The sequence below is a fragment of the Medicago sativa genome, chromosome 2, assembly GCF_051527215.1.
Source record: "Medicago sativa cultivar Bolivia chromosome 2, Bolivia_mono, whole genome shotgun sequence".
In the NCBI taxonomy this organism is placed as follows: domain Eukaryota; kingdom Viridiplantae; phylum Streptophyta; class Magnoliopsida; order Fabales; family Fabaceae; genus Medicago; species Medicago sativa.
Window position 1 is genome coordinate 76,503,771 of NC_140750.1, and position 27,837 is coordinate 76,531,607.

Consider the following 27,837-nt stretch of genomic DNA (forward strand, 5'->3'; position numbering starts at 1 on the left):
AAAAAGAGCTCCAGCAATACCACTGTAATTACTGAAAGAGAGAGAGACCAAGACTCAATTTTTTTGGATATCAATTGCTTTGTAACAACAACATATTGTCTCTTTCCTTAAGCTGTATGTAAAATAACTCATTCTCTATTCTGAGATGACAGTCCGTAGATTGTTATAAATAAATTGTTGTTTCTGTTAATTTTATCACTATAAAAACTAGTTTCTATCACATACTTTGACCGAGATTGTTTTGAATTACTTCGAGTAATTTTTAGAAAATTTAAAGCTAAAATTATATCTGTAATTGTTTTGAACTACTTGGAGCAAATTTTGGAAAAGTTGTAGCTATGTTTCAGTATTCTTGTACAATACACATGGGATTCCTACAAGGTGAGTACTTAACAGAGATATAAATGCCAGATAAAATGCAGAACTCCTTTATCGCAGAAAGTAAATATCAACCGCAAGCCTTAAATCCAATGCCACGTTTCAAATTAGAATTTGATCACTTGCTTTGGTTGGCTCCCAAGTTTTCCTAGAGCTTTATCCAATGCTCTGTTGAAATCATTAAAGGGAGTCAATTCCATCCTGCAAGATAAGGCGACCAGTTAATGTTTCAACTGATTGAGAGAAAAGAGAGTAAGGACTTCGTTATAAATTTTAAAATTTATGAACAATTGATTGTTCAGAGTGAATATAAACCCCTCCCATATTTTTCTTATCCTATGATAGGTATGAGACATACTTGTATTTTAACTTTCCATCTTGTACAAGACCCAAAAGCCTGTCTATCATTCTTCTGGCCTCTTCACCTTTATCTTCGCTCAACCAATTCTGCAACCAGAAACCCCTCAAGGAAAGTTCCTGCAAATATGTGATTTAAAACCATGGTTACATTTAATAAATCACAATGCTATTTCTATTAAAAAGTATAAGCATGTATTATTGAAAGGTTATGCCACAGATAAGTCATGATATTTGCTTTGGATGTCCAAAAGCACCCAGTTTCGGCTTGGGCTAACAAGGTGTGGCTGAGTGGCTAGTAGCTTGGACTCATTAACCATATGTCCAAGGTTCGAGTGCAGGACGGATACTGTACATCCTCGAAGGATTAGTTCTACAGCTACCAACCGTGAGGATACCCTAAATCCACTCCTGAATCAAAAAAAGAGCCCGGTTTTGTTCCTCAGCACAATCCAGTTGCACTGAACTTTATCCACTGCGAAGACAGGCCAGTAAAGCAACATGATTCAGAGTCGAAAGTTACAGGCCTCATACAACCATTTCATAATCTTTGCAAGCTCCTGCCCAGAGGCTTCCCACCTAAACTTTGAAATACATGGGACTTATATACCTTGGTTACTAATTTTTAATATACCCAAAATGCAAACTTTCAAAAACATGGGCCTCGTAGACCTTGGGTACCAATTTTTAATATACCCTTACAAATTCTTGATGATTTGATTATTGGCGTGTCTTTGCAAATGATCATTTCTGCATCCCCACCATACTCAGCCAGTCTCCCAAAATAACAACACAACTGTTTGAGCATAGAGACCAACTTCGATCTCTGCTCAGCAGATATTAAGAGGTCCTACGGCTCATGGACCAACATGACTATTTTTTATTGCCATTTTTCTGCTCTTTTTCTATTTTGATTGATCAACCAATATTAGGTTTTAGAGATACCATTTAAGACCGTGATAAATAAATAGTATTCTTAATTTCAGCACTTCTTTCTGATCCTTCACACAGAAAATGCTATGTAGCTATTCGAGCAGGCAAGTGAAAATTTGTTTGCTAAATGTAAAACCCATTTTCAGTTTTACAACCAAAACATTCAAACATCTAGGTTTTTTTTTTTTTTTTTTTGTGGACCAAATATCCAGGGATCTTGATATCTATACTTCACTAGTTCTTCGACAGGCAACACCATTACCACTACAGACGGCGAGGTTTATATGCATATTAAAAAAACACCATACCACTACAGAGTCTCAACATTGCAAAGGGACGGATAGCAGTGTTGACAAGCATGACTTCAATGCCCAGCTAAAAATATGGTCATGCGGAGTAGACTCAGGTATACCACCCGTTCAACTTGATTCAACTTTATATTCCAGTGATCGATTATCTCTACGCTTCGGGTCAATCATTGTTGTCCAAGATAAATCAAGAGTTTGACGTCAACACACACACACACACACACACACACACTATAAATCAAGACTTTAATTAAAAAACGGTGTTCCATAGTAGACTGAAGATAGTAGAAGAAAATGATTGCAAATTACAGCCTGACCTTAAATATGAAGGATGAAGTTGAGACAGTGACAGGTTTTTTAGACATTCCACCATACGTCACCATAGTTCCTCCTCGTCTGCAAGGCACAAACATATCTAAAACTTCATGATAATGGTATTTAGTAAATAAAAGAGAAAGTTTACATCATTAAAGTCATTATCGAATATCCCATGTCATACCTTAAAAATTTGAGAACCAAAGAAGCAGAATTGCCACCAACACAGTTAAATCCCAGTGCAGGCTCAGGTATATCACCCTACCATGTCAATTTGATGTCAAATAATCATTCAAGTTTAGGATAGGAGATAACCCTTAAAGAGCTTTGATTGCATCTCAGGAAGACAAGTACAAAACTTCAAACAATAAAGATAGAACAATATGCATTTCACTTCCCAAATGCTTAACAAATGATGATAACAAACATTCATCTGAAAATTCAATATCTATCTCATAGCATAAATCATAACAACTAACAAAACAATAAATCCAAGGCATACCAGGAGACTCTTGACATTCTTCACTTCCAGTTCACTCTCGGTGAAAACTTCATCAGCACCCAAATCCTTAAGTCTTTCTTTTACTTCATCAACCCCAGGCCTACAGAAGCAAAAGGATTAGCAATGCAAAAATTAAGTTTTTTCACAAAACATCTTGTTCTGTTCAACGAGATAGAAAATGGGAACAACAGCATGTTTAAAAAACATTCAGACACAGCCATGCTGGTTACTCTATTTTGAACACTAGCATACAAAGAACCTTAAAAATATCACCTGTCCCGTATAATATTAATGTTGTGAATGCCACGAGATTTTGCAAGCTGAATGACACACTGACCAACCATGCTGGTTGCCCCATTTTGTACAATAGCCTCTCCTGTTGAAAACGTGAATACATAACATAAGCATAAACAAATCTACTCATGAACCAACTAAAAGAAAACAAGTATTGCAGCTAAAGGGGCAGTGCCTGAGTTCAAAGTAACACAGTCTTCAAGCATTAGAAGAGCAGTGAGAGGATTAACAGTAATTGTAGCAGCATATTCCATAGGCACACCCTTGTTTACTTTGTGCCATACATTCTGATCCTTCACAATGTATGTCTGCCACGTCCCTGAAAAAATAAATAATAAAATTTTCAAATATAATAATAAATAATAACAAGCGAAACACTAATTTGGCGTCTCAAATTATAGAGTATAGTAAACATCTAAATTAACTTCTTAAAATTGGATGACCATATCAACTTAATCTCCCATATTATCAATATTCTAAAATGATGTATGGCATTACAAAATACTAATCAAATTCGTCCCTCTAGTAATATTTGCAGGAACTATAATGACATTAAGTTGGTAATGTTGGGGATGTGTTTGAAACTAAGTAAATAATATCTTGGGTAAAGTAGATAACAAATCTAGAAGAGGGACGAAACTGATTAATACTTTGCAATTCTAATGATCAATTTAGACTTATTAATAATGTGATTATGTGAGGATGGATTGATACCATCTAGCGACTAGATTTCAAAATGGTCACTAGATTTTAAAATTCTCAATCAAATTAGTATTAGTTTTTGCAAGACATTTTCAACCATTAAATTGACTAAGGTGTTTTTTTTTTTTTCGTGGTGGCATGGGTTTGAACCCTGACCTTGCATATATTATGCATTGTCCCTACCAACTGAGTTAAGCTCACGAGGACACTAAGGTGTTGTTTGAATAAACAACTTATGTTGCAGAAATAGTATAAGCGCTTATGAATAAGCTATTTCAATTACACATGATAATATAGAGTTAAATTATATTTGTATAATCTATAAGCTGTTTTCATAAGTTAGCATGGAGAGATTATTGATATAAGCTGAACATAGCTTATAAACATGTCATAAACTGTTCAAATAGTTTATGACATGTTTATAAGTTTTTCCAAATAGTGTCTCAAATAAGCCAATCCAAACAACCCTAATTCAAAAATACTCATATGTTGGACGATATACATTAATAATGAATGCATTGGCTAAATTGAAGATGCCTATAATTTCCTAGACTTGGAATCTGTTTAGTAAGCACAATAGGCTATACCTTATAAGCTCGTATGACTAAAAAAGACATGTTTAGTGACGATCATTTTCTCATGATATCATAAACTTCTTAAAGCTTATAGCTTTATCTTAATTGAAGAAAAAATTAATAAAAAATGAAAATGAGAAATTGAAGGAATGGGAGGTACCAAAAGAAGGTGGAGAGGGAATAACCCAATCACCAGGAGCCAAAGCCGTTACAGCTGATCCAACTGAGTGAACCTCTCCAACACCTTCATAACCACCAACTGCCGGTGGCTCCGGCCTCACAGGATAAACACCTTGTATTCTATTGATATCTGAAGGGTTAATTGGAGCTGCCAGCATCTTGACGCACACATCATTCTCTTTCACTTCCGCCGCCGGAATGTCGACTAGCTTTGTTACTGCGTCGGGTTGGCCGTGGGATTCGTATATGATTGCTTTTGACGGTGGTGATACGGCGGAGGAGAATGCATGTGTATGCGTATTTAGAATTCTGGTACGAAGCGAAGTGAAGTTGGAGCTGAAGTTGAAGAGGGAAGAGGAGGGTTTGTGAGTGAGTGATCGTAACATTTTCGTTACACTCTGTTTCCAGATTTCTCCAGGTTTCTTGCTTATGTTTTCATCTTTTTGTCACCAACTTAAAATTTTAGTTTAAAGACTTAATTAAACTTTTCTTTTTATTTTAATTCAAAAATCTGTTTAATTTTTTTTAAATATATTTATTTTACACATTCATCCTATCAAATCAAACAAAAGGGGAACCAGAGCATACAAATGTCACCTACAAGCTCACAAACAAATCCTAAGAAGGCTAAGAAGGACGGTTTGGACCAACAAGATCAAGTGGCAGGTCTGCTATACCAAGCTGGCCAAGAGCAATGAAAGTTCTATCCTGGAACTGTCAAGGGGCAGGAAGCCCTGAGACAGTCAGAGCCCTAAAAAAGCTCATCAAGTCCTACAATCCTGATATTGTGTTCATTATGGAGACAAAGAAACTTAGTTCCAAAACCTCAAACTTGTGTAATATTGGTAATCTCAACTCTCATTTTTTTGTAGATTGCATCACTGCTGGTGGTGGCAAGGCTGGTGGCCTAGGCTTGTTATGGAACAATGAAACTGTTAATATTGAAATAAAAGGTCATGATTTCAACTATATAGATTTTTATGTGTATGATAATCATGTGCAGAATCCTAATCCCTGGAGAGCCACTGGTATCTATGGTTATCCCCAACATCACAACAAGTTCCTTACTTGTTCCCTTATTTCTAATCACTATTATTAACAATATTCCTGACTGACTCATTTTTGGTGATTTCAATATTAACCTTTGTAATAGTGAGAAGAGGGGTGGTAACCTTATAGATGATAATTTAGCTGGATGCTTCAAGGACACCCTCTATGTGTGTGACCTTCAGGATTTAGGCTACACTGGGGATCCTTTCACTTGGGCCAATAATCATGACCCTGCTACATATATCAAGTCTAGACTGGACAGATTTTTAGCCACTAGTGGCTGGACCTAGAAATTTCCTAATTTTAATAATAAACATCTTCTTAAATATAAATCTGATCATTGCCCTATCCTACTTGAGTTCTCCTCTGTTTTTACTTACAGGAATAAGTTCAAAAAACAAAAAAAAGTTTGAGCAACTATGGCTCACAGATGCCCAACATAGTGAAATTGTCCAGAACATTTGGCACAAGAGCTCAGATCATACCACTGACAAACTACAGGAAACTCTACAAGCTCTTCATACCTGGGGCAATCAGACTTTTGGACATATTCCAACTAAAGTGAAAGAGATCCAAAGTGCCCTCCAGACTCTTAACACTCATGCTAATGTGCCTGGCAACATGGACATTATCAAAAATAAAGAGAAGGAACTTGATGATCTGCTGGCCAAAGAGGAGCTATGGTGGAACCAGCTTTCTAGAGCCTTATGGCTCAACCAGGGAGACAAAAATACTAGCTTTTTCCATCAGAAAGCCAACCAGAGGCGCAGGAAAAACAGAATTGAAGCCATATCCAACCAGACTGGCAACACCTTCACTGACAGGGACAAAATTGAAGACTGCTTTTTGGACTATTTTAAGGGAATTTTTACTAGCCAAACCATATCCAACCTAGATACAACTACTGCTGTGGTGTGCAACAAACTGACCCAAACTATGATTGATACTTTGGAAACCCCTTTCTCTGATGAGGAGATTTTTGCTGCTATAGCTGGAATGAAGGGGCTGGCTGCCCCTGGCCCTGATGGCCTGCCAGCTTTATTCTATCATTCCCACTGGAATATTGTGGGCCCTGAAATTACCAAGATGTCCCTTAACATCCTTAATAACCAAGGTGATCCTAGCCCTTTCAACAAAACCAACATCTGTCTCATCCCAAAGATAAAAAAACCCTCAGCTCCCTAGTGATTTCAGACCCATCTCTCTATGTAATGTCACCCTTAAAATTGTTACCAAAGCTATTTCCAATAGAATCAAGCCTATCCTGTCTGAGATTATCAGCCCCAACCAGAGTGTTTTCTTACCTGGAAGACTGATCTCTGACAACACTATTATTGCCTATGAGCTATTTCACTACTTCCACCAAACCTCTAGCACTTCTGGGTTTATTGGTATGAAGACAGATATGGCAAAAGCCTATGATAGAGTGGAATAGGGGTTCTTACAAGCTACTATTAGAGCTGTGGGTTTCCCAAATAATATTGTTCAAACCATCATGAAGTGTGTAACTACTGTCTCCTTCTCTATTCTCATTAATGGCCAACCTACAAAGGATTTCACACCTCAACGTGGTCTAAGACAAGGGGATCCCCTGTCCCACTATCTATTCCTGATTTGTGCTGATGTTTTGTCTTGCCTTCTGACTCAAGCTCAAGCAAGTAATAAGTTTCAGGGTATAAAAATTGCAAAAGAGGCCATTATGATATCACACCTATTCTTTGCTGATGATAGCCTAATCTTCTATAGAGCCAACACTACTGAAGCCCAAACTATAAAAGATATCATCTCCTTATATGAATCAACTTCTGGTCAAAAAGTTAACTATAATAAATCTGAGATTATTTTCAGCAAAAAGGTGCCTACAAATGCTAAGAGCAACATTCTCCAAATTCTCAATATGAGGGAAGTGGACAATTTTTCTAAGTACCTTGGTATGCCCACTCACATAGGCAGATCAAAAAGACAGGTCTTTGATTTCATTCAGGAGAGAATTCTCAAGAAATTAAAGGGTTGGAAGGAAAAACATTTGTCTTTTGCTGGTAGGGGCACCCTGATAAAAGTTGTGGCCCAGGCCATCCCCACCTACATTATGAGTGGTTTCTTATTACCAAAAAAATTCTGTCACAAATTGGAAAGTCTCATATGCAATTTTTGGTGGGGGAGCACCTCTGACACTAAAAAAAATCCATTGGACATGCTGGTCTCAGCTTTGCAAAACAAAAAAAGATGGAGGAATGGGATTCAGGGATCTTAGAGCTTTTAACATAGCTCTTCTAGCCAAGCAGAATTGGAGAATTCAAACTCAACCTCAATCCCTTATGGCCAGAACTTTGAAGGCTAAATACTTTCCTCAAACCTCCCTTTGGAAGGCCAAACCCAAACAAGGCATTAACTACTCTTGGCGCAGCATCCTACAGGTCAACTGAGTTATCAAAAAAGGAAGTTATTGGGCAGTGGGAAATGGTGAATCTATCAACATTTGGCAGGATAATTGGCTACCCAACCAAAACGGTTACAGAGTTATCAGCACCATACCCTCTAACTGTGACATACATAAAGTCAGTAAGCTTATTGAATGTACAAACTCTAGCTGGAAAACTTCTATACTCCAGAATCTCTTTCTCCCTTTCGATATCCAACACATAACCCAGATCCCCATCACTGACACAAGCAAAGAAGATGAGTTGGTTTGGAATTACTCAGCAAATGGAAACTACTCAGTTAGAACTGGCTATCACGCTATCAAAAACTGGGAGGAACATGCCATGAATATCCCCAGCAGTTCGTCAACTACTTGTGATTCAGCCTGGAACAAAATCTTGGGGCAAAACATACCCCCAAAGTACCAAATTTTGATTTGGCGTATCCTAAATAATGGCTTGCCGGTTAAAACTAACCTGGTAAAGAAAGGAATAAGGAGCGACCCTTTATGTCCCAGATGCAACAGTAAGCTTGAATCCATCACACACACCTTCATGCAATGTGAATGGGCAAAGCGTGTTTGGTTTGCATCCCCTCTCAACTTAAATTTCAATAACCTTAACAACGTTGATTTTCGGGATTGGCTCTCCGACAACCTGCGTAAGGAAAACACTCCGTCCATGGAAACCATCTCAGCAATCAGCTGTGGCATATGGTCAGCCAGAAACAACCTTATCTTTCAAAACAAAGAGGTACCTGTCCCCGAAGTGATATCCAGATCGTTACAAACTCTCTTCGATTATCAAGCTCAAAACGCCCAACTGCATCGTCATCTTTGTAGATCTGAACCTGGCGTAAACCATCAGGACAATAGCTGGAAGCCTCCGACGAATCCGACCTTAAGCTCAATGTGGATGCTCAACTTATTGGTGATGGCCGTTGGGGTTTGGGGTTTGTGCTTCGGCGGAGCTGTTGACGGCCCGTCGTGGTGGCAATCAGAACCATTTCTGCTACAAACGAAGCGTGTATCGCTGAAGCATTGTGAGTGAAACTTGCTCTTGACTGGATTAAGGAAGAAGGATGGAGCAATGTGGTGATTGAAACTGATGCAAAGAGCTTAGTGGATATGATAAATCTTAGGAGATTTCCTCGTGAGTATTGGGGTCTTATTGGTCAAAATTGTTTAGAGAAGATAAATCAGAGTCTAGGGGTTTCTATTAGTTGGGTCAGGAGAACCGGAAATTGGACAGCCCATGCCACTGCTAAGTGGGCTGAAGTGGAACCCAATAAAATCTGGTCTTGTAATTTCCCTCCCCCTATATTTACTCATATCCAAAAAGATTGAGCCATTTCTCCTTCTTAATATAATTTTGTGCCTTTATTCAAAAAAACAAACTATCATTTATTCCTAAAATATGTGTAGAAATATAGTGAGAAATGACTAAATACATTATTATTATGATACAATTAAAAATAACCTAATTTTTTCCCGCTCATTTGATTTATTAGGTTTGCAATTATTTAACCTAACAAATTCCATCTAAAAAAATACATTGCACACCAATTTCATTCCTATCCGCTTGTCTTTTTTTTAAAAGAAAATATTTTCTACTATATCAATGATCTTAGGGGTTAAAAATTATTTATTGGTCTCTATTATAGTCGAGCAAACCCGTGCGACGCACGGATCAAAAGTCTAGTTAATTTTGTTAAGTCTGCAGCAACTTAACCTAATTTTTTCCCTCCATTAATCCCTTATTAGGTTTGCAACAACTCAATCCTAAAATTTTGGCTCTAATTTTGCATCATCCTTATTTATCCTTATTTATTAATTTTATTAAGTCTACAGCAAATTAACCTAATTTTTCCCTCCACTAATCCCTTATTAGGTTTGCAACGACTCAATCCTAAAATTTTGGCTCTAAATTTGCATATCCTTATTTATCCTTATTTATTAGTTTTGTTAAGTCTGCAACAACTTAACCTAATTTTTTCCCTCTACTAATCCCTTATTAGGTTTGCAACGACTCAATCCGAAAATTTTGGCTCTAAATTTGCATCATCCTTATTTATCCTTATTTATTAATCCTTATTTATTAATTTTGTTAGGTATGCAGCAATTTAACCTAATATTTTCCCGCTCATTTGCTGTATTAGGTTAGCAGTAATTTAACCTAACAAATTCCATCAAAAAAAATGCATCGCACCAATTTCATTCCTATCCTCTTGCCTTTTTTTTTGTACACTTATTTAATACTAAAAAATGCATCGCACCAATTTCATTACTATACTGTTGGCTATATCTTTATTCGTATGTCAATCCCTTTACAATAAACCTGTGCGGAGCACGGGTCAAATATCTAGTTTTATTTTAAAGATAAACATTTTATGAGATCATTTTCGTATCATATTCTTATTTCTAAATGGCAGTCGCTATGCTGGTAAATTTATTGGTGCTAAATAAATTTATTGAAGCTAAACTTTGGCGAATTCAGGTATTTTAACTATTTTTTAACAATACAAATAGTGAATTGGAACAAAGATAAGATACCTGCTCTATAGTTTAAACATCTTTGCAAGTTACTGATTTCAGCCAAATTGGAATTCATTGTGGGATTTGTTTGACCAATGCATTTTCAACCTCTAAAATGACAACTCAACAGTACAAGAAACTCCTAAACTTGCACAAGTCACCAGCAACATACTATAGTTTTTCCCATTTTTCAAAGAAGACATTACATACTGAAATAGTCCTCCTATACACCATAGCTGGTTTGGCTTGTATCTCCAGATGTTGGGTGAGAAATGTCCATAATTCCATTCCTGCATGACCTTTCTTCAAATTTATGAATGTTAATCTTTGCTGTAAAAAACACAGAATATTTCCAATTGGCAAATCATATCCATCTCTGCACTTTTCTACTTAAAATGATCCAATGGAAACCTGAGATCCCATGCAAGAACTTGATGAAATTATCTAGAACATCCAATAATTGGTTTTGATTTGTAGAGGAAAATATAGACCAAACACACTGCAATAGTGTGAGCAAAATATACTTGGTTTCATTTATGGAAACTTTGGTAAATAAAACACCACTCTCAGAATCATTCAGTAAATGAAAAAGAAAAAGAAACTACAAGATTAATCAAGCATGTCAATAAATCATTGACCAAAAAAGAAGGCAAGCCAAACATGCCTGCATACATCCAAAAAATCCTTTAAAACAACCGGAACATTCGAGTTTCTTCAAGGATAGTAACATCTCAAATTTCCAGACATATAAAAAAAGGACGATGATAATAGAAATAATAATACCAACAATTTACTCATTATTTTAAGACTTAGACTTCCAAATAAAGCATCAAAATCATCATCCTCGTGATCACGAAACTTATTATAAACTCCATGATAAGCCAACAAATCTTCATCCTCGAGATCACGATTCAAATCGAAAGGTTCATGAATAATTTTCTCCCTAATATGTAAATCTTTGATCTGAGTATGCAACCATTTCCACAAGCTTCCATCGAAATCCAAATTATAACATCCTAAAATGTCAAGAGACTCAAGACAAGGACATCCATCAAGAATAGCAAGCAACCCAACATCACTGAGAGGGTCTCAATGAAGAACAAGATGGAGTATCCCATGCATTGTTTTTGCAATAATAAATGCCTCATCATCACACGTTGTGCGTCCTCCAAACGACATCCCATCGAATGTTAGTGATTTCAACAAAGGACAACTTTGGCCAATAACTTCAAGAGATATATTAGATTCTAAACATTCTGAAATGTAAATCTCCTCTAACCGGGAAAACTTCTTTGCAACTTCACACCACCCTTCATTTGATATTCTATCGCATGAATCAAGTCATAAGCACCTTAAGTTACTTGCCCTATAAAATTTATACGATGAAAGGAGAACTTTATAAATATGATACATTCATAAAATATATGGCTCCAAATACATAAAAATACTAACATTGATACATTCATAAAATATATGGCAATTAATATATAAAATACAAACGCACCCAATCCTACATTTCAAACATGTGCAAAACGATTGTTGAATTGTCTTGCCTGGCTAAGTTTGTTTTTGTTGTGAAACAGTAGAGAAGAGTTTAGAAATAAGAGTACAAAGGATACTTAACCCATACAACTCGAAGACTATAATTATGAAGAATTAAAAAAAAAAAACTAAAAGGACTCCCAATATTTGATTAAGGTCTAGGTCATGGGTCCTTAGGCTTTGTTTACGAGTTTGAAGTGGAAGGGAGAGGAGTCCTCTGGAAAAACGGAAGAAGCAAATGGAAGAAATAAGAATTTGAAAGGGGATGACGTTGGGGGTTCATTTTTCTTTGTAATACAAAATTCTCATAATTTGGGATAACTCAAAACTGTATTGGATGCGGGTTTATATGAAGAGCAATGCTAGCTAGCACGACTCAGTAACCCACGACAACACACGACGTTGAAATCAACGGATAGCATACAATACATGGGGAGAGAATAAAAGCAATGTTGCACATTCTTCATCCAAGGGTTATATTGGTGTCGTGCGTTTTCGTGCTTGTATTGGTGTCGTGCCAACAAGCAATTTTCTTATATGAATTCTGTGGGAAAATACTCTTTCAACAATGTGAAAGATTTCTCAATTTCTCCCCCTATATATCACACCCCCAAAAGTCCTCCTCCCCTCCCCTCCAAACAATGCCTTATGATCCAATCCATAGGATCTACGTCATTCATAGAAGAGATTGTGGCCAAGCTAATGATAACCAAAGAAAACAAATAAATGGAGCCAACTGCACAACATTCTCAAATGCATATCAAAGTACGAATAACTAAAGTAAAAAATAAATCAACATTAAGCAACACGAGGCCAATTTAAGATTGTGGCAGAAAAATAAATGTTAAAACTTGCAAAGAAACAAACATCGTTGAAAACATATATAGGGTTTCCATTCCATTGATGAAGAAGCTTCTCATAACCCCATTTGCCAATAAAGAAATATTTACCGATCAATTAATGATAATAATAAACAGGGCCGTTCCTGTGTAATTGGAGGCTCGGTTCTCATGTAAAAAAAGGCCCTTAATAAATCAAAGCCCTCTCTTGTACCAAAAAAAAAAAATCAAAGCCCTCTCATACAAAAATATTAATTAAAGAAACAAAAAGGAAAAGAAGGAAAAAAGGAAGGAAAAAAAACATATGGGTGATGACTGATCTGATGAGTGTTGAACCCAAGACCCAAAATAAATCAAAGCCCTCTCTTGTACCAAAAAAAAATAATCAAAGCCCTATCATACTAAAAATATTAATTAAAGAAACAAAAAGGAAAAGAAGGAAAAAAGGAAGGAAAAAAACATATATGACTGATCTAATGAGTGTTGAACCCAAGACCCAAACAATGCAAGATGCAAGCTTGCATTTGTACCACTAAGCTGCTGCAATAGTACTAAAATATAAATCACGCGCCATATATTTATTACTTGTTTACTGGGCAATATTTTTTCTAGAGGCCCAGTAAAGAAGTACAAGTTGAGAGGGCCAAGATGAAACGCAATATTTTTTGGGTACAAACACCATTTTGGTTATACTAATATAATAAAATTGATGTCCACCATATTTTTTCTAATATGTCATCGGTCAATCTCTTAATCTCATTTATTTGGAGAAATAGATGCTCGTTTTATAAATAAAACAAACAGATGCTAAACAAGTTTTTTCTTGTGTTTTTTTCGTGATTTCGTCGTCTTAGTGCGGCGTTGTGTTGTTTGTCGTCTTGTGCAGCGCTGTTTAATTTCATGTCTTGTTACATTGTTCGTTTGGTTCATATTGAAAAATCAGCTTCAGTCAATAATATATTCAATCAATGATTTGGACGTCAATGTTGCACATCTGGAATCATGTGTATTCTGGTGATTTAGATTTTATCATATTATTCGTAGCATTCTGTCATTGTATGTTAACTTGAGTGTTGTGAGTTTGTTCATATATTCACACATGCGTTTTTAGCGATGTTGATCATGTTATTGTATCTGATGTATTCTATCAATTTAAATGAATGAATATCGTTTTGTTTTTATAAAAAAAAAATTGTTGTATATTCAGAGTTTTTTTTTTGGTGGTGTCTGGGGTTCGAACCTCAGACCTTGCATATATTATGCATTGTCCTTATCAACTGAGCTAAGCTCGCATGACTGTATATTCAGAATTAGATTCAAATTCAAATTTTCTGAGTTTCCTTTACCTCTTATTCGAGCGGTAGTATAAGATTGTGTTGAATGAGTGTAAGAAGAGGACTGCTAGGCGCAGTCGCTCAAACAGACGCCCTTAGATACTCGCTCCACTATTGGCCCAAGTCTTTGTTATTAAAACGCTTTGCAACAGGCAACCGATTGGGTTGGTTTCATTTATTTTAATTTTAAAACAAACAATAAAAACAAAAAAGGCTATTTTCTTGACTTTTCATTACCACACTTCATGTTTTTCCAAAGTCCCAATTTGTTATCGTCAACTACAAGATTTTTTTTTTTGGTTACACGTCAACTACAAGATTAGTGGCAAGACAACCTTCTTCGTCAAACTCATAAAAATGGTGGCAAGCAATAAACAAGTGATTCAATCCTCTACACTGTAGATGCGATGAAGGCACATGAATCTTCAAAAAATTGGTATAATGTCTGTGTCAAATTCAAGCAAATTTCTTCTGGATGGATGTTGGATATTTTGCAGATGATATGAACATTAAGAAAGAGATTTTGCAGGTGATATAAACATAAGGAGACAAGTAATCATTTTCAGAAAATCAAAGAACCTGATTTTTTTAATAGACAAAAAGAGCCATTTTTAATTTGTAAGGATGTTGTATGTCTTTGGATTGTTGAGATGTGTAGTTGTGTTTGGGCAGGAGGGTTGATTTTGGCTGTTCTCATAAATCAGATCTGGGCAAAAAGAAAGGTCATTACTCATGCGAGATGTATCTTCTTTTCTTTTTAATTTGAAAAAAAAAAATGGTGAGTGAAATTGAATAGAAACCAGCATAACCGGTTACCAAGTAATTGGTTTTAAAAAATTGATGATGTGGACCAATAATTAAGGGAGTGTTTGAAAGAGAGTGTGAGAGAGATTGTCCTTAGCATTCCTCGTGTAAGAAATATGATGTATCCAAATATAATAGTTGTTATTTAAACACTTAATTGAGTTTTGGCGTTTTTTGCTAGTGCTGGATGGTAGGCAACATAGATTTGTTTTTGGCTTTTTGGATTGGAAATAATCAAAGCTGCGTGCGGTGGGCACCAAGTTTCGTAGAAGCATGCATAGTGGGAAAGTTATTAAGACGTACTCACCTACTTGAAGACAACACCATGCTACAATATCACCTACTTTATGCTTAGTGCCGATCCTAAGCTTCATCACAAACTTCCTTCTACTTGTAGGTAAGTAGTATGACCCCTATATATGTTTATATTAATCATTGCAGTATCTTAATCCCTCTAACAAAAAATAAAATGGAAAGTCAAACCCTTAAAGAAAAAGTGATAAACTTTTATTTTCATAGATCTGGTGATACGGTACAATAGAAGCAGAAGTTATTATTCCAAGTAAACTTAGAAAAATCGGATATACCCTGCAAATACAAAGAGAAAAGGTTGACTATGTACTCATTATCAAACTTATTATGGGTTTATGAAGGGTTTTGATGCTAGACTGACGCTAAAATCTGTTAGCGTCCATTTTTTTGTCTTATATCAAAGAGAGATATTGTTGTATGTGTTCTAACGTGGGGTATTTGTGTAATCAAAGAAATCCTCATTTACATAGTTATTCACCAAAAGTGAAAACAAACCAGTATCACATATACGAAGTCATTGATCATAGGAGAAACTCTAACTTATACATCTTTAATCTTTATCCTTTGCGTTACCTTTTTAATTTGGTAGAACTAGTTAGATTTTTTTTGTAACTTCCAAAATTTCACCATTAAAATATCATTAGAAAGACACATTATCATACATAAAAGCGATAGGAACAAAATTGTGTGTGAAATTGTTAAGATATACTCATTTTTATTTTAAAAAAATCTTGATAAATGATTAAATTTGATGGACTATCTTTTATGTTCCACATGTTAGAGACTTAATTGAACTTTCGCTTTAGATGTCACCAAAACAATATAGTTATGCGACGACGACGCCGCGCTTGAGAATTTAGAATAGTAGATTATATTATACAGCGTTAACGAAGTGATGTCGATTGCATTGCCATGTAAGAAGTTAATGTCCACATCATCACTGTTAACAAACCAAATAATAGTAGAGCTGGATTGTCCGACTTCCAACAAATTATTACTCACTCTGATCCTTATTATAAGAAACAATTGATTTTTTAGGTTCATTGAATAATTAATGTATTTTGTTATAAATATATACTAGATACATCACTTACACAATAAACTCAATTGTTTCTTATAACAAGGACAGAAGGGAGCAAGAGGTTTATTTGCCTCTTGCAAATTTTGAAAGCTACATGTCATGCCCTACAATTTTGTGGGACAAATTGGATATTCACTCCATGTTTTACTTACGAATATACTCTCATCAATATCAATCCAAATTAGTACGAAGATATGCCTTAACCGTAGTTATTATGGGTTCTTATGTCATTTTTTAAAGGAAGGTTCTTAAGTCACTTGATATGTCTTAGCGTGGATCGCATGATTCATACATCAAAATCAACCACCGTCACCCTCTTCCCAATGTCTCATTCTCCCCGCCCCAAATTATTTACTCGATTTTATTGACTTTTGTTTTAGAATGGCTTATTGACTTTCAATTAAATAACAAGCGTGCATTATTAAATAACATTCCTATATTATTTTTTTGTCTCCTCCTTATCATCTGTAATTTGAAGACGTACTTAGTGACTCTTGTTCAAATAGTCGTTTTAGAGATTTTGGATGTCACGTTTCAAACTAAAATAACGTTCTATTCAAATGTTTTATAGTATATTCTCCTTGTATTTTTTGTTTGCATGTTCAATGATAAGTAATCGACATTATATAACAGTTGTTTTTGATAGAAATAAAAAGGAAAAAAAATAAATACAAAAAAAACTGTATATTTGATAGAAAAATCTGTCATAATTTCAATTTTAGAAAACTTCTCTCAAGAGATAGAATAGTAACACAAATTATTAACATTGTGTTGGGATGACAATGGGTACCCTAAAAAAGAATACCCATTGCTTGAAAAAGAATATATTTAAAAAAGAATACTCTTTATTTCCAAAAAATAAAATAAAAGTATATATTTGGACTAGCAATATGTAATGAAATGAAACAATACTAATTGCTTGAGCATTTAAAAAACAAATGAAATAAAATAAAAACAGACTGGTTAGAATCTCACTATGAGAAATGTCTATATTTAATGTTTAACAGTGACCTACATAGAATTATCTATGTGGAGGGAACTTGTAGACAAAAAATGGAGAGAATATAACTTAGTAACCACATGATCAAAGAGTTGATTATGAACTTGGAGAAGTAGGCTTGAGAGCTTGATACGAAGAAAAATTTCTTATGATTCATATTGAATGATCTGATTAAAAGATGGTGAGTACATGAAATGCTCTTGTCCGAAACTAACAAATAACTACCCAAATACCGCACATTTTTATTACATTCTACTTATGTACCCTGATTAAAAGATAATATATTAAGGTCTTGCTAACAAGTGCCATAAGGACATTGTTTAAGGAACCCACATAAAGAAATTTTATCTTAAAATACAAGTCAAACACATATAAAAGTCATAACTACACAATTTTCAATATAAAAGTTATTATTTTTGAATACTTAAACAATGCCATAAGGGTGTTAGCATTTTCTTTAAAATTATATTTTTATTATAAAATCATAAAGTTAATAGTAAAATATTTAAAGTTAATTATCATTGATATTTTGAGTTACATAAAAATTAAAAAAATAGTCCCCATAAGCATAACTTGGTTGATATTGATAAGGATGTTGTAATATGCAAAAGTTGATTTTCGAACTTCGTATTTTTCACTTATTCATCTTAATGGATAAATTCTGACCACTAAACTACGTGACAAAAAATATATTTCTTAAACAGTGTGGCTTGAAAAATTTTCCACTAAAACTAATGACTTAAAGTTAACTGTTATTAAAAATACTTTTTTTATTTTAAAACATGATTTTTTTTAAAAGGCTAAGAAAATATATTAAACGAACAAAAAATGTCCTTCTAACACAAGGAATATCGGAGAGACAAAGAGTCAAAATATGCTACATCACAAAACTAAGCAAACCCAACAACAGAAGAAAACTTAAAAAACAACCTTTAAACACATCAATGAATTCAACCTTTCAAGTGAGGTAATCAAAATCAAACAACACATAACACGATTTAACTACCAATACGAATGACACTTGACATTTTTGAGTGAAGAAGTGAGAAGATCAACCTTTTGATTCAAACATGTTAAATGTAATACATCACTTAGAAAATATGTTAAGTGTAATACATATTTAATTCAGAAAAATAGAGAGTAATTCAGACATACCATAGAGAATAAAACATTTGTCAAAAAAAAAATAAAACATAATTTTTCTACATTTGGGAAGGAAGTATAATTCAAGATTATCTAAGAGCATCCACAATGGAGACTCTCATCTTTGAGGTCTTAAATGGGTCCCACATTGACACATCACTTTTTAATAATTTTTTAATAATAGTACCTAATAGGTACTCAACCACTCCAATGGAGATCCTCTAACAAAAGGTCTAATTGGGTCCCACCAATATTATTTATTTAATACACTATCTATTTTAATACACTTTTTAATTATTATTTTAATTAAAAAGTGATGTGGGCCCATTTAAGAATGAGGTCTTAATTTAGACCTTGCATCTTTTAAGACCCTCACTTTTTTTTTCCACAATGGGGGTACCTATTAGGTACCAGGTCTTAAATGGTGAAGACCTCACCATTGTAGATGCTCTAAGAAAATGATAGTGTAGTTACACTATAATAAAACACGAAATAAGTAATTTTATTGTTGTTGTTTGTAACTAAAAATTAACATTTTAAATTCATTTATTAAATGATGTACTCCCTCCGTTTCAAAATATAAGCAAAATTCACTTTTTAGGTTCATTCATTTAAAGATGTATATGGTCCATATTATGAACCACATACATCATTAAATGAATGAACCTAAAAAGTTTATATTTTGAAACGGAGGGAGTCCTATGTAGTGTATAATAAAGATAATGAATCCAAAATGTATACTTGAGATTACAGTTCATTGTTAGAAGGAAAACAAAAAACAGTATAGTACCGTATTGATTTTTGAAGATGGGAAAAAGTCAATATCCATAGTAAATTTTGCATTTATGAATTACGTTTCCCAGTCAAAAATGGCAAACAGTGCTGACACGAATTCACGATATCTAACTCCCCAAATTTTCACCTAACCATTTAATTTTCTAATAATCACAATCTCACCCACACACGCGCTATTTTAAATTTAACAAAAAATTGGAGTAATGATTCAGTGTTGCAAGCTCACCCGTAACGTTCCTTTTCATAATGGTCATCACTGTTACGATCTCCAACCTGGAACGCGTAGATCACCGTTCAAATAAGCGAATCATAATACAAAGAACCGCGTGTGTAATAACAGGTCCCGTACAATAATACGTCATCGATTTTGTCTCTATCTAAACTAATCTATTTCTTTCATTTTGTTAGGAATCTATATCTAGACATGGCAAATCAACCCGGACCCGCCGGGTCCCCCGCCCCCGCGCCCGATTTTTAACGGGGAAAAGCCGAATTAACTGGGTCTGGGTCCGGGTCCGGGGAAAACCCGTAGGCGAAATGCGGGGGCGGGGACGGGGACGGGGGATAGTCACACCCGCCCCGCCCCCGCCCCGTACCCGTACATGCAAATTTACCTTATTACCCTTATTTTCCTTAAATTAGAAGGGGTATATAAAGAGAAGAAAGAAAGAAACCCTTATTTTCCTCCTCCATTTCTGCCGCTGTACTGTACTCTTCACTTGCCGCCTCTCTCTCTTTCTCTTGCTCTCTCTTTCAGGTTCCATTTCTTCCTTCAATTTTTCATCTCTGTTATCGTTTTCTTACTTATTTTCTCTGTTCATATTCAGATCGGTACTTGTTTTTTTCTTCACACTTTTTCCACTTCGATTTCCTTCAGATCTGAACTGTTTCTGTATTTATTTCATTCCTTTTCTTTTAGATTTGATATCTGTAGTGATTTTCTATGTTGACTTTTTTGTGTGAATAATTTTTCCGTTATTTGATATGAATTTGTTTGAATATATGAGATTAAGTTAATAAAAACACATGTTATTAGGCTTTTAATTGATTTTGTTCAATCTTTTTACTGTTAAGTGCACATACATATATGGGTGCCGGAAGATCCATGTTATTTCCTAAATCTTTATATCATCTTGTGTAATAGATCTTGTGTAAATAAGCTATAAATAAGCTCTTGTAAATGTGCCTTTTTATCTATTTGATACCTATGTAACTGAAATGTTTTGTTCTGAATCCAGGCAACAGTGTCGTATGAAGTTTATGTGAATGTATACAAGCAGACGATTGTGCGCCAAAACTGCTATCCTGAGGTGAGATTTTTAGTTCCTAAATCTTTTTACTGTGAAGTTGCAGCCAAACATAGTTTAATTTTCTAAATATGGAAATAAACATGTCAACTAGCAACTAGGTTGGACAGATCCATGCTATTTCACACTTTTTCAGTGAAATTATAAGCCAATTATTTCACACTTTTTCATTTCAAGATCTGTTTCAACTGGTTTCTGAGTGTTAAGATTTCTGTGAATCTATTTGTTGTGTTTGGGACATTTGGGCTGTTCTATATTTGAAGGGTTGGAAAGTAGTTATGGTGTTTTCTAATGTTTTGCAGGCTGAATATTTCCGTCAATTACTTAAACCTGTAACGTAATTGTTTAGTTTTCCTTTGCTCTTTTTGGGTTAATCCGGTGGTTTTAGTTTGTTTTAATCATTGTTGGTGTAAGAGAAACCAATAGTAAGAGATAGCTCTTGGTGTTTGAATCAGTTTTTCGTAAGGTATATATATTGCATTTGTTAATTTCTTGTTCTTTCATTGAAATATGTTTATAACTTTACTTCCATTTTTTTTTAATGTATATATGTTTTTAAATTATGTAGGTGATTGTTTTGGTTGAATGGGAGAAAATTGTGGAACCTGGACGCCTCACCCTCAGGTGCAATTTAATTTGCAATCACCCAATTTTAGTTCCTATTGTACTCCCTTTGAGATAAGGAAACCTGCTTCTGCTGCTATGAATGTATTTGAATTAGTTACTAATTTTATTTATTTTAAAGATTGCCATTGTTTAATTGTGTTTTATTGATAGGTAATTTTAATTCTAATGTGGGAAATGAAAATGCTATTTTACTCATCGAATTGGAGTCTGATGATGATGAAGGTATATTCTCTTTAAAGTTTGTATTAAATTTGTGAAGTTAAATGTTTATATTCTAACTTTTATTTTTCAACATAGGTGAACCGACGATAAGTGACGTTAGTTCGGTTGCAATCTCCCGTCTTGAAGATGATGATCTTTAGTTAACTTGTTCAATTGGAACTTTTGTTGTTGTGACTTTTGATGATTTGGAATCCTTTATTGTTCTATTGATTTCGAGTTGTAATAATATTTAGAAAGAACTAGATTTTATGAGAGGTTTTGTTGGTTTTGAATTTGGATTGGATATGAGTTGTAATAATATTTAGATAGAATTGATGTTCTAAGCTTGTTAGAAGCTTTAGTTTTAATTATCTTGTTAGAAGTTTTTGTAATGATTTTATAGGCTTTTTTGCCAATGAAACATGTTTGGTTTGCCACTAAAAATTGAAAATAGGCTTATTGAAAAAAATATTTTTTTTTTTTTACACTTTTCACGGGTGGGGGTGGGGGCGGGTCTGGGACACCCGTCCCCGTTGGGGGCAGGTCTGGGGGTAAAGATTCTATCCCCGCCGGGTCTGGGGGCGGGGGCGGGGCTGGGTAGTGTGAAACGGGGCCGGGGACGGGTGTGTCAAAACCCGCCCCCGCCCCGCCCCGTTGCCATGTCTATCTATATCTGTGTGAATAAATTTGGGTCTTGTCAACCGGTGCTCCGGGCCACTGGTTAAGGAATACAAAAGTAGAAAAGTTGTCTTGGAAATAAATAAAATCTTACTCCCTTCGGTCACTATTATAAGCAAATTTTGACTTTTTTGGTTCATTCAATAAATGATGTATGTGGTCTACATTGTAGACCACATACATCATTTATTGAATGAACCTAAAAAATCAAAATTGGCTTATAATAGTGACCGGAGGGAGTATCTCTTTTAGCTGCTTAACCAATGCCCCGGAGCACTGGTTAACATTCTCCAATAAATTTTATTTTTTTCTAAAAAAAAGTAAAATTTATTTATTTGACATTTTTATTTATTTTAAAATAAATTAATATGAAAATATGACATGTTATTGATTGATTGAATGAATGATACTGCATACTTAACTAAACTACATGAGTAGTATTTTAGTTACCTTTGTTTAATTTAGCCTAATTTTTACAATAGGTTTTGATCTTCAAATGTTTTTCTTTCACGACTTTGATTTATATTTTCAGTAAACTCACGTTTATCTTTCACTATTTAAATTATTTGTTTTTTTTTTGGTAGTGTTTTTAAATTATTTGTTTACATCCAAGGCTAGTAGATTATGAAAATCTATGTTGCAAAAGTTTAATTTTTTTAACAAGAGATAAATTTAATATAAAATTTAAAGTTTTTAATTCTTAAAAATTCTAATTTAATTCATATTTTTTTTAACTTTTTTAGAGAAATTTTATAATATTTTAAACAACTTTGTAAATAATTCATTAAAAATATGAATGACACATTCAAGTTGACTTAAAAATAGAGACAAAAAACATTTAAAAATTGAAAATTTATAGAAGGTCTAAAAAAAATGGATAAATTTATAAAGATCAAAACTTATTTTTTTTATCAAGTGGCCTTAGTTGAAGTTCACCTGTGAAGCCCCGATACTTCAAAATGGATGACGTATCGTATCCCCTGCGTATCCTGCACTGTTACCTGCTCAATACTTTCCGATACGTATCAGAAAAGTATCCAAAGATAAAATTTTATTTTTTTAAAAAATAATTATCCGATACTTCCCGATACGTATCAGGAGAGTATCCGATAATTATCCTGCACTGATAACTGCCCTGATATTTCCCAATTAATGTTAACTAAAATAACTTAACTCTTGAGTACTGATGTGTTTTTTTTGGATATAGTGATTCTTTTATGGATAGATATAGTATAACAGTAACAATGTTCCTTTTGATATAATATACTAGCAGTGATTGTGCTCTTTTTGGGATATATTGTTTATGTAATTGACTAATCATCACTCTCTTAATCGTCAATATTATTTATATTTATGTTGATGTGCTACGAGCTTATGACTTGTTTCTTTTGTTTGTTAATATATTTGCCATATTAAAAAAATGGTTATAATTATATTGTACATTTAATCATATAAGTTTTTTTATTAACGTATCCCAGCCGTATCGTATTTTGATTTTTGAAATTTTTCCGTATCGGCGTAGTATCATATCCGTATCGTATCTCGTATCCGAGCTTCACAGAAGTTCACACATCTTAAATATTGAGAAGTGAAGTTTTTAAAGTTCGAACCTCAACACATGCATAATATTGTCCTAACAACTATGTGAGTTGTGCTTATAAGACATATAAAAAACTTGAGAAATGTTAGCAACACTCTCTTTTGAGCACTCTGTCTAGCACTCACTTTTTTATTGGGTGAAATCAATATATGTCCCATCACTTTATGTGGGTTCCATTTCCCAAGTGTAGGTTCTACATTGATTTCATCCAATAAAAGAGTGAGAGCTAGAGAGAGTGCTCAAAAGAGAGTGTTGCTAGCACTTCTCAAAAAACTTATCAAACTTTAAATAGAAACAATTTTCTTTAAAAAAAAAGGGAAATGTTAACTTGTGCCCTTGGGACATAAGTTAAAAGGCTAAATGTAGTAAAAAAATTCTTAAAAATTGTGCATTCAATGCATTAAAAGTTTTAAAAATTGTATTTTCAATATAAAAATTACTTTGAATTTCCATTTTAAGTTCCTTAACTTGTGCGCTTCAGCACAAGTTAACATAACCCAAAAAAAACGACAATTAAAAAATATGACAGGAATATAAAATTGGTTTGATTTCCTTTCTTCTAGACGTTGACATTCCCATTTTGCACATTTGTTTATTTAATTATATTTTTCTTAACGTTTTTCAAAATCTAACGGTGAAGAGGACGCGTGGTTTTGATTGGTGCGTCACCAATGCATGGTTCCAAAGACAAAGATCTGTTTTGCGAAACAGCTCTGATTAGCACCACCAACTCGCCACGTCACCATATCAGTGTTTGTTTTTTACCGAGGAGAAAAAGAAGATGTAATAATCACTTTTCGTTTTCAGTAAAAACCAAACTCCCCCAAACACGTCCTAACCCAAAATCACTTTTCACTTAAATTACAAAAATACCCTCACTTAACCAACGTGGCTTATTCTCATTGGTTAAACTCAAAACATTTAGAGGATTTTACATTACATTACACCTTGTACATTCCCAGAATATTATTATTATTAAAGCAATCAAGAAACCAAAACTGTCACAACACACCATAGAACTTCTGTCTTTCTCTTTCTCTTTCTATTTCTATTTCAATTCTCTCTCTCTCTCTCTCTCTCTCTCTCTCTCTCTCTCTTCTGTGTGACACTGTTTTTGTTCTTTTGGGGGGTCTCTGTTTCTGCGACTCTCTAGGTTTCAAACATCAAAGAAAAAAAAATGAGTTGTTTTCGTTTCAAAGCCAAATCACGAGGAAAGATCGAAAGTAATCATTCTAGCCGTAGAGAGGACCACAGTAATACCACTTCAGCTGGTAAATTTTCTTCTTCTTTTACTAATGGATCTTCATTGATTAATATTTTCTCATGCATTTTTTCCTGAAAAAATCTTTACCCTTTGAAAAAAAATGAATTTTTTGGTGTGGGTCTGTGTTAGATTGATCAAAGATTGTTTCTTTACATTTGGGTTTTGGAAAAAAAATGAAATTCTTGATGTGGGTCTGTATGAGTCTTGAATATGGATGGAAATTTTGATTATTTATTTATTATATTCCTTTTCTGGGTTTTTCTAATTCTATTGGCTGTTTGCATGTTTGAAATGATTTGATCAATAAGTCAAAGTGGGGTTTGTCATTCTGATGATTTTGCGGTTTTATTTTGTTGTCTTCTTGGATTGATTGAAATATGTGCCATTTTGTTTGATTTCTATCTCTCACGTGTTGTTTGTTTTGTAGATAAGGTCAAAGTTGATTTGAATTTGAGTGAGTTGAAAGATAAAAAGGAAGATGATTCTAAACATGATCAACTTTCCTTGGACGTGAAGAATTTGAATTTAAACGACGGGGTTTCACCGGATGGAAAAGTTGCACAGACATTTACTTTTGCTGAGCTTGCAGCTGCAACACAGAATTTTAGGGAAGATTGCTTTGTTGGTGAAGGAGGGTTTGGCAAGGTTTATAAGGGTTACCTCGAGAAAATTAATCAGGTTTGTTACAAATTCCAATGCCACACATTCATGTTCTTTGTAACTGGTTTTATGTTAATTTGTACATTTTGAGGTTTTTCGATTGAAGTTTTTTATTGTTGGTGTAGGTTGTTGCAATAAAGCAACTTGATCGTAACGGGGTTCAAGGAATCAGGGAATTTGTTGTTGAAGTGATAACACTAAGTTTAGCGGACCACCCAAATCTTGTCAAGTTATTAGGGTTTTGTGCGGAAGGCGAGCAAAGACTATTGGTTTATGAGTACATGCCATTGGGATCATTGGAGAACCATCTGCATGGTATGCTATATTGTTGTCCTAAATTCCTAATTTCTCAATTTTCTTCATATTAGTGATTTTAGATGTTGCATTGTGATTTTGTTTAAACACCAAAATGTAACTTTTGCTAAAATCACATTGACATACTGTGATTGTGCCAAAGTCGTTGTGAATCCAAACATGCAGAGAATGAATTGGCAATGTTTTGATTGGCAGTGATTTTAGATATGGCATTGTGATTTTGTTTAAGCTCCAAAATGTAACTGTTGCTAAAATCACGACGACATACCGTGTTTGTGCCAAAGTCATTGTGAATCCAAACATGCAGAGAATGAATTGGCAGAAGTATTCTTTGTTTTTGAAGCTTAACTTTTTCCTCTACATCATTTTTTCAGATCTTTCGCCCGGACAAAAACCACTGGATTGGAACACAAGAATGAAAATAGCTGCTGGTGCAGCCAGGGGTTTGGAGTATTTGCATGATAAAATGAAGCCTCCTGTTATATACCGCGACCTCAAATGCTCCAACATTTTGTTAGGTGGGGATTATCATTCCAAGTTGTCTGATTTTGGCCTGGCAAAAGTAGGTCCAATTGGCGATAAGACCCATGTTTCGACAAGAGTTATGGGAACATATGGCTACTGTGCTCCAGATTACGCAATGACAGGTCAATTGACGTTCAAGTCTGACATTTATAGCTTTGGAGTTGCTCTTTTGGAGCTCATTACAGGCAGAAAGGCCATCGATCATAGAAAACCTGCTAAAGAACAAAATCTAGTTGCATGGGTATGTTATTATCTTTTACCTAATTCTGTTGCGGGAAATCATGTCTGTTATTTATACTTGTTCTTCACTAGGATTGTTGATATTGTCATAAATTTTTAGTTAAATTTTCTTGCATGTTGTAAAAAGTACTAAAAGTTGTTAAGCTAGAGTTTTTTTTAAGCTAGCTCATTACTTTGCGAGGCGTATATATGCAAAACTTTCACTGGTAATATTTAAGGAAACTCAAATTAGTTGAAGAGTCTGATCATATTAAAATTGGAGGCTTTGATTATACCGTTCCCTGCAACAAGTTTTTAAAGTATTTGCGAAGGTTTAAAGTCAAGATAGAATATTTAGGGCTGCTATTGCATTTGTGTTGCCAATCCTTTTCTAGTTGCCGAGTATCACTTCACACACAATGAAAATTGTTACTGTTTGTCTGGTTTTCATTGTCACAATGTTATGTTGTTTGAAAAAACTGATATTTTTTATGCTAATTCTTATGGTATTCATGTATATTTGGCTGCAGGCAAGGCCATTATTCAGAGACCGAAGAAGATTCTCTGAAATGATAGATCCATTGCTTGAAGGTCAATATCCAGTGAGGGGTTTGTACCAAGCTCTTGCTATTGCTGCCATGTGTGTTCAAGAGCAGCCTAATATGCGGCCGGTTATAGCCGATGTGGTCACAGCTCTAAATTACCTTGCTTCACAAAAATATGATCCGCAAATTCATCATATACAAGGCTCGAGAAAAGGTTCATCTTCTCCAAGAAGTAGGACTGAACGTCATAGACGTGTTACTAGCAAGGACTCTGAGACAGACAGATTGGGAGATTAGATTAAGTGGAGTAGTGTTTGAAACAGACTTGTAATTTGCCTAGTTATCAAATTTTGCTTTATAGGAGATAACAGGTTCCTCTTAAAATCTTAAGTATTTCACAAAGAAAATTTCTTCCTTGTAGTTCCCTCATCCTCTTTGTACATGTGAGATTACTATTTTTCATTAAGGATTCTAATTAGGAGTCTTTATTTTGCCTAA

General features: G+C 34.3%; 3 protein-coding genes and 1 long non-coding RNA gene across 5 annotated transcripts; 3 read left to right on the forward strand and 1 right to left on the reverse strand.

Annotated features, from left to right (window-relative positions):
• Positions 1–283: 283 nt before the first annotated feature.
• Positions 284–4,983, reverse strand: LOC146950874 (Polyketide synthase, enoylreductase family protein). The gene is made up of 8 exons (XM_085746823.1): positions 4,525–4,983; positions 3,263–3,406; positions 3,067–3,169; positions 2,794–2,893; positions 2,476–2,552; positions 2,294–2,372; positions 737–855; positions 284–579 (listed from the first exon to the last, which is right to left on the reverse strand). The coding sequence occupies exons 1-8, from the start codon at positions 4,928–4,930 to the stop codon at positions 486–488; spliced, it is 1,122 nt and encodes a 373-aa protein (XP_085602949.1). The 5' UTR covers positions 4,931–4,983; the 3' UTR covers positions 284–485.
• A 2,106-nt stretch (positions 4,984–7,089) lies between these two features.
• LOC146950875 (uncharacterized) lies at positions 7,090–9,064 on the forward strand. Its single transcript, XM_085748686.1, has 2 exons — positions 7,090–7,560; positions 8,081–9,064. The coding sequence occupies exons 1-2, from the start codon at positions 7,090–7,092 to the stop codon at positions 9,062–9,064; spliced, it is 1,455 nt and encodes a 484-aa protein (XP_085604812.1).
• Positions 9,065–20,030: 10,966 nt separating this feature from the next.
• On the forward strand, positions 20,031–21,901 carry LOC146950876 (uncharacterized). Of its 2 annotated transcripts, XR_015027726.1 has the most exons (6): positions 20,031–20,155; positions 20,637–20,708; positions 21,008–21,171; positions 21,274–21,329; positions 21,483–21,554; positions 21,630–21,901. It is a non-coding gene; the product is annotated as an uncharacterized LOC146950876 (long non-coding RNA). The 2 variants fall into 2 exon arrangements; XR_015027725.1 differs by lacking the exon at positions 21,008–21,171 and having other exon boundaries at positions 21,630–21,826.
• A 2,913-nt stretch (positions 21,902–24,814) lies between these two features.
• On the forward strand, positions 24,815–27,837 carry LOC146950877 (putative serine/threonine-protein kinase PBL7). The gene is made up of 5 exons (XM_085746824.1): positions 24,815–25,082; positions 25,503–25,753; positions 25,861–26,050; positions 26,425–26,816; positions 27,325–27,837. Exons 1-5 carry the CDS (start codon positions 24,989–24,991, stop codon positions 27,634–27,636), a joined length of 1,239 nt encoding a protein of 412 aa, XP_085602950.1. The 5' UTR covers positions 24,815–24,988; the 3' UTR covers positions 27,637–27,837.

Bases quoted from the DNA above. Each gene is read 5' to 3' on its own strand.
- LOC146950874 (XM_085746823.1), bottom strand. From the start codon at position 4,930: ATGTTACGATCACTCACTCACAAACCCTCCTCTTCCCTCTTCAACTTC. The intron at 3,407-4,524 runs GTACCTCCCATT...TTATTTTTTCAG, and splicing joins TCCCTCTCCACCTTCTTTTG to GGACGTGGCAGACATACATT. The intron at 2,894-3,066 runs GTGATATTTTTA...TTGCTTCTGTAG, and splicing joins ATTAATATTATACGGGACAG to GCCTGGGGTTGATGAAGTAA.
- LOC146950875 (XM_085748686.1), top strand. From the start codon at position 7,090: ATGAAGTGTGTAACTACTGTCTCCTTCTCTATTCTCATTAATGGCCAA. The intron at 7,561-8,080 runs GTCTTTGATTTC...AACATTTGGCAG, and splicing joins TAGGCAGATCAAAAAGACAG to GATAATTGGCTACCCAACCA.
- LOC146950877 (XM_085746824.1), top strand. From the start codon at position 24,989: ATGAGTTGTTTTCGTTTCAAAGCCAAATCACGAGGAAAGATCGAAAGT. The intron at 25,754-25,860 runs GTTTGTTACAAA...TTGTTGGTGTAG, and splicing joins ACCTCGAGAAAATTAATCAG to GTTGTTGCAATAAAGCAACT. The intron at 26,051-26,424 runs GTATGCTATATT...TCATTTTTTCAG, and splicing joins ATTGGAGAACCATCTGCATG to ATCTTTCGCCCGGACAAAAA.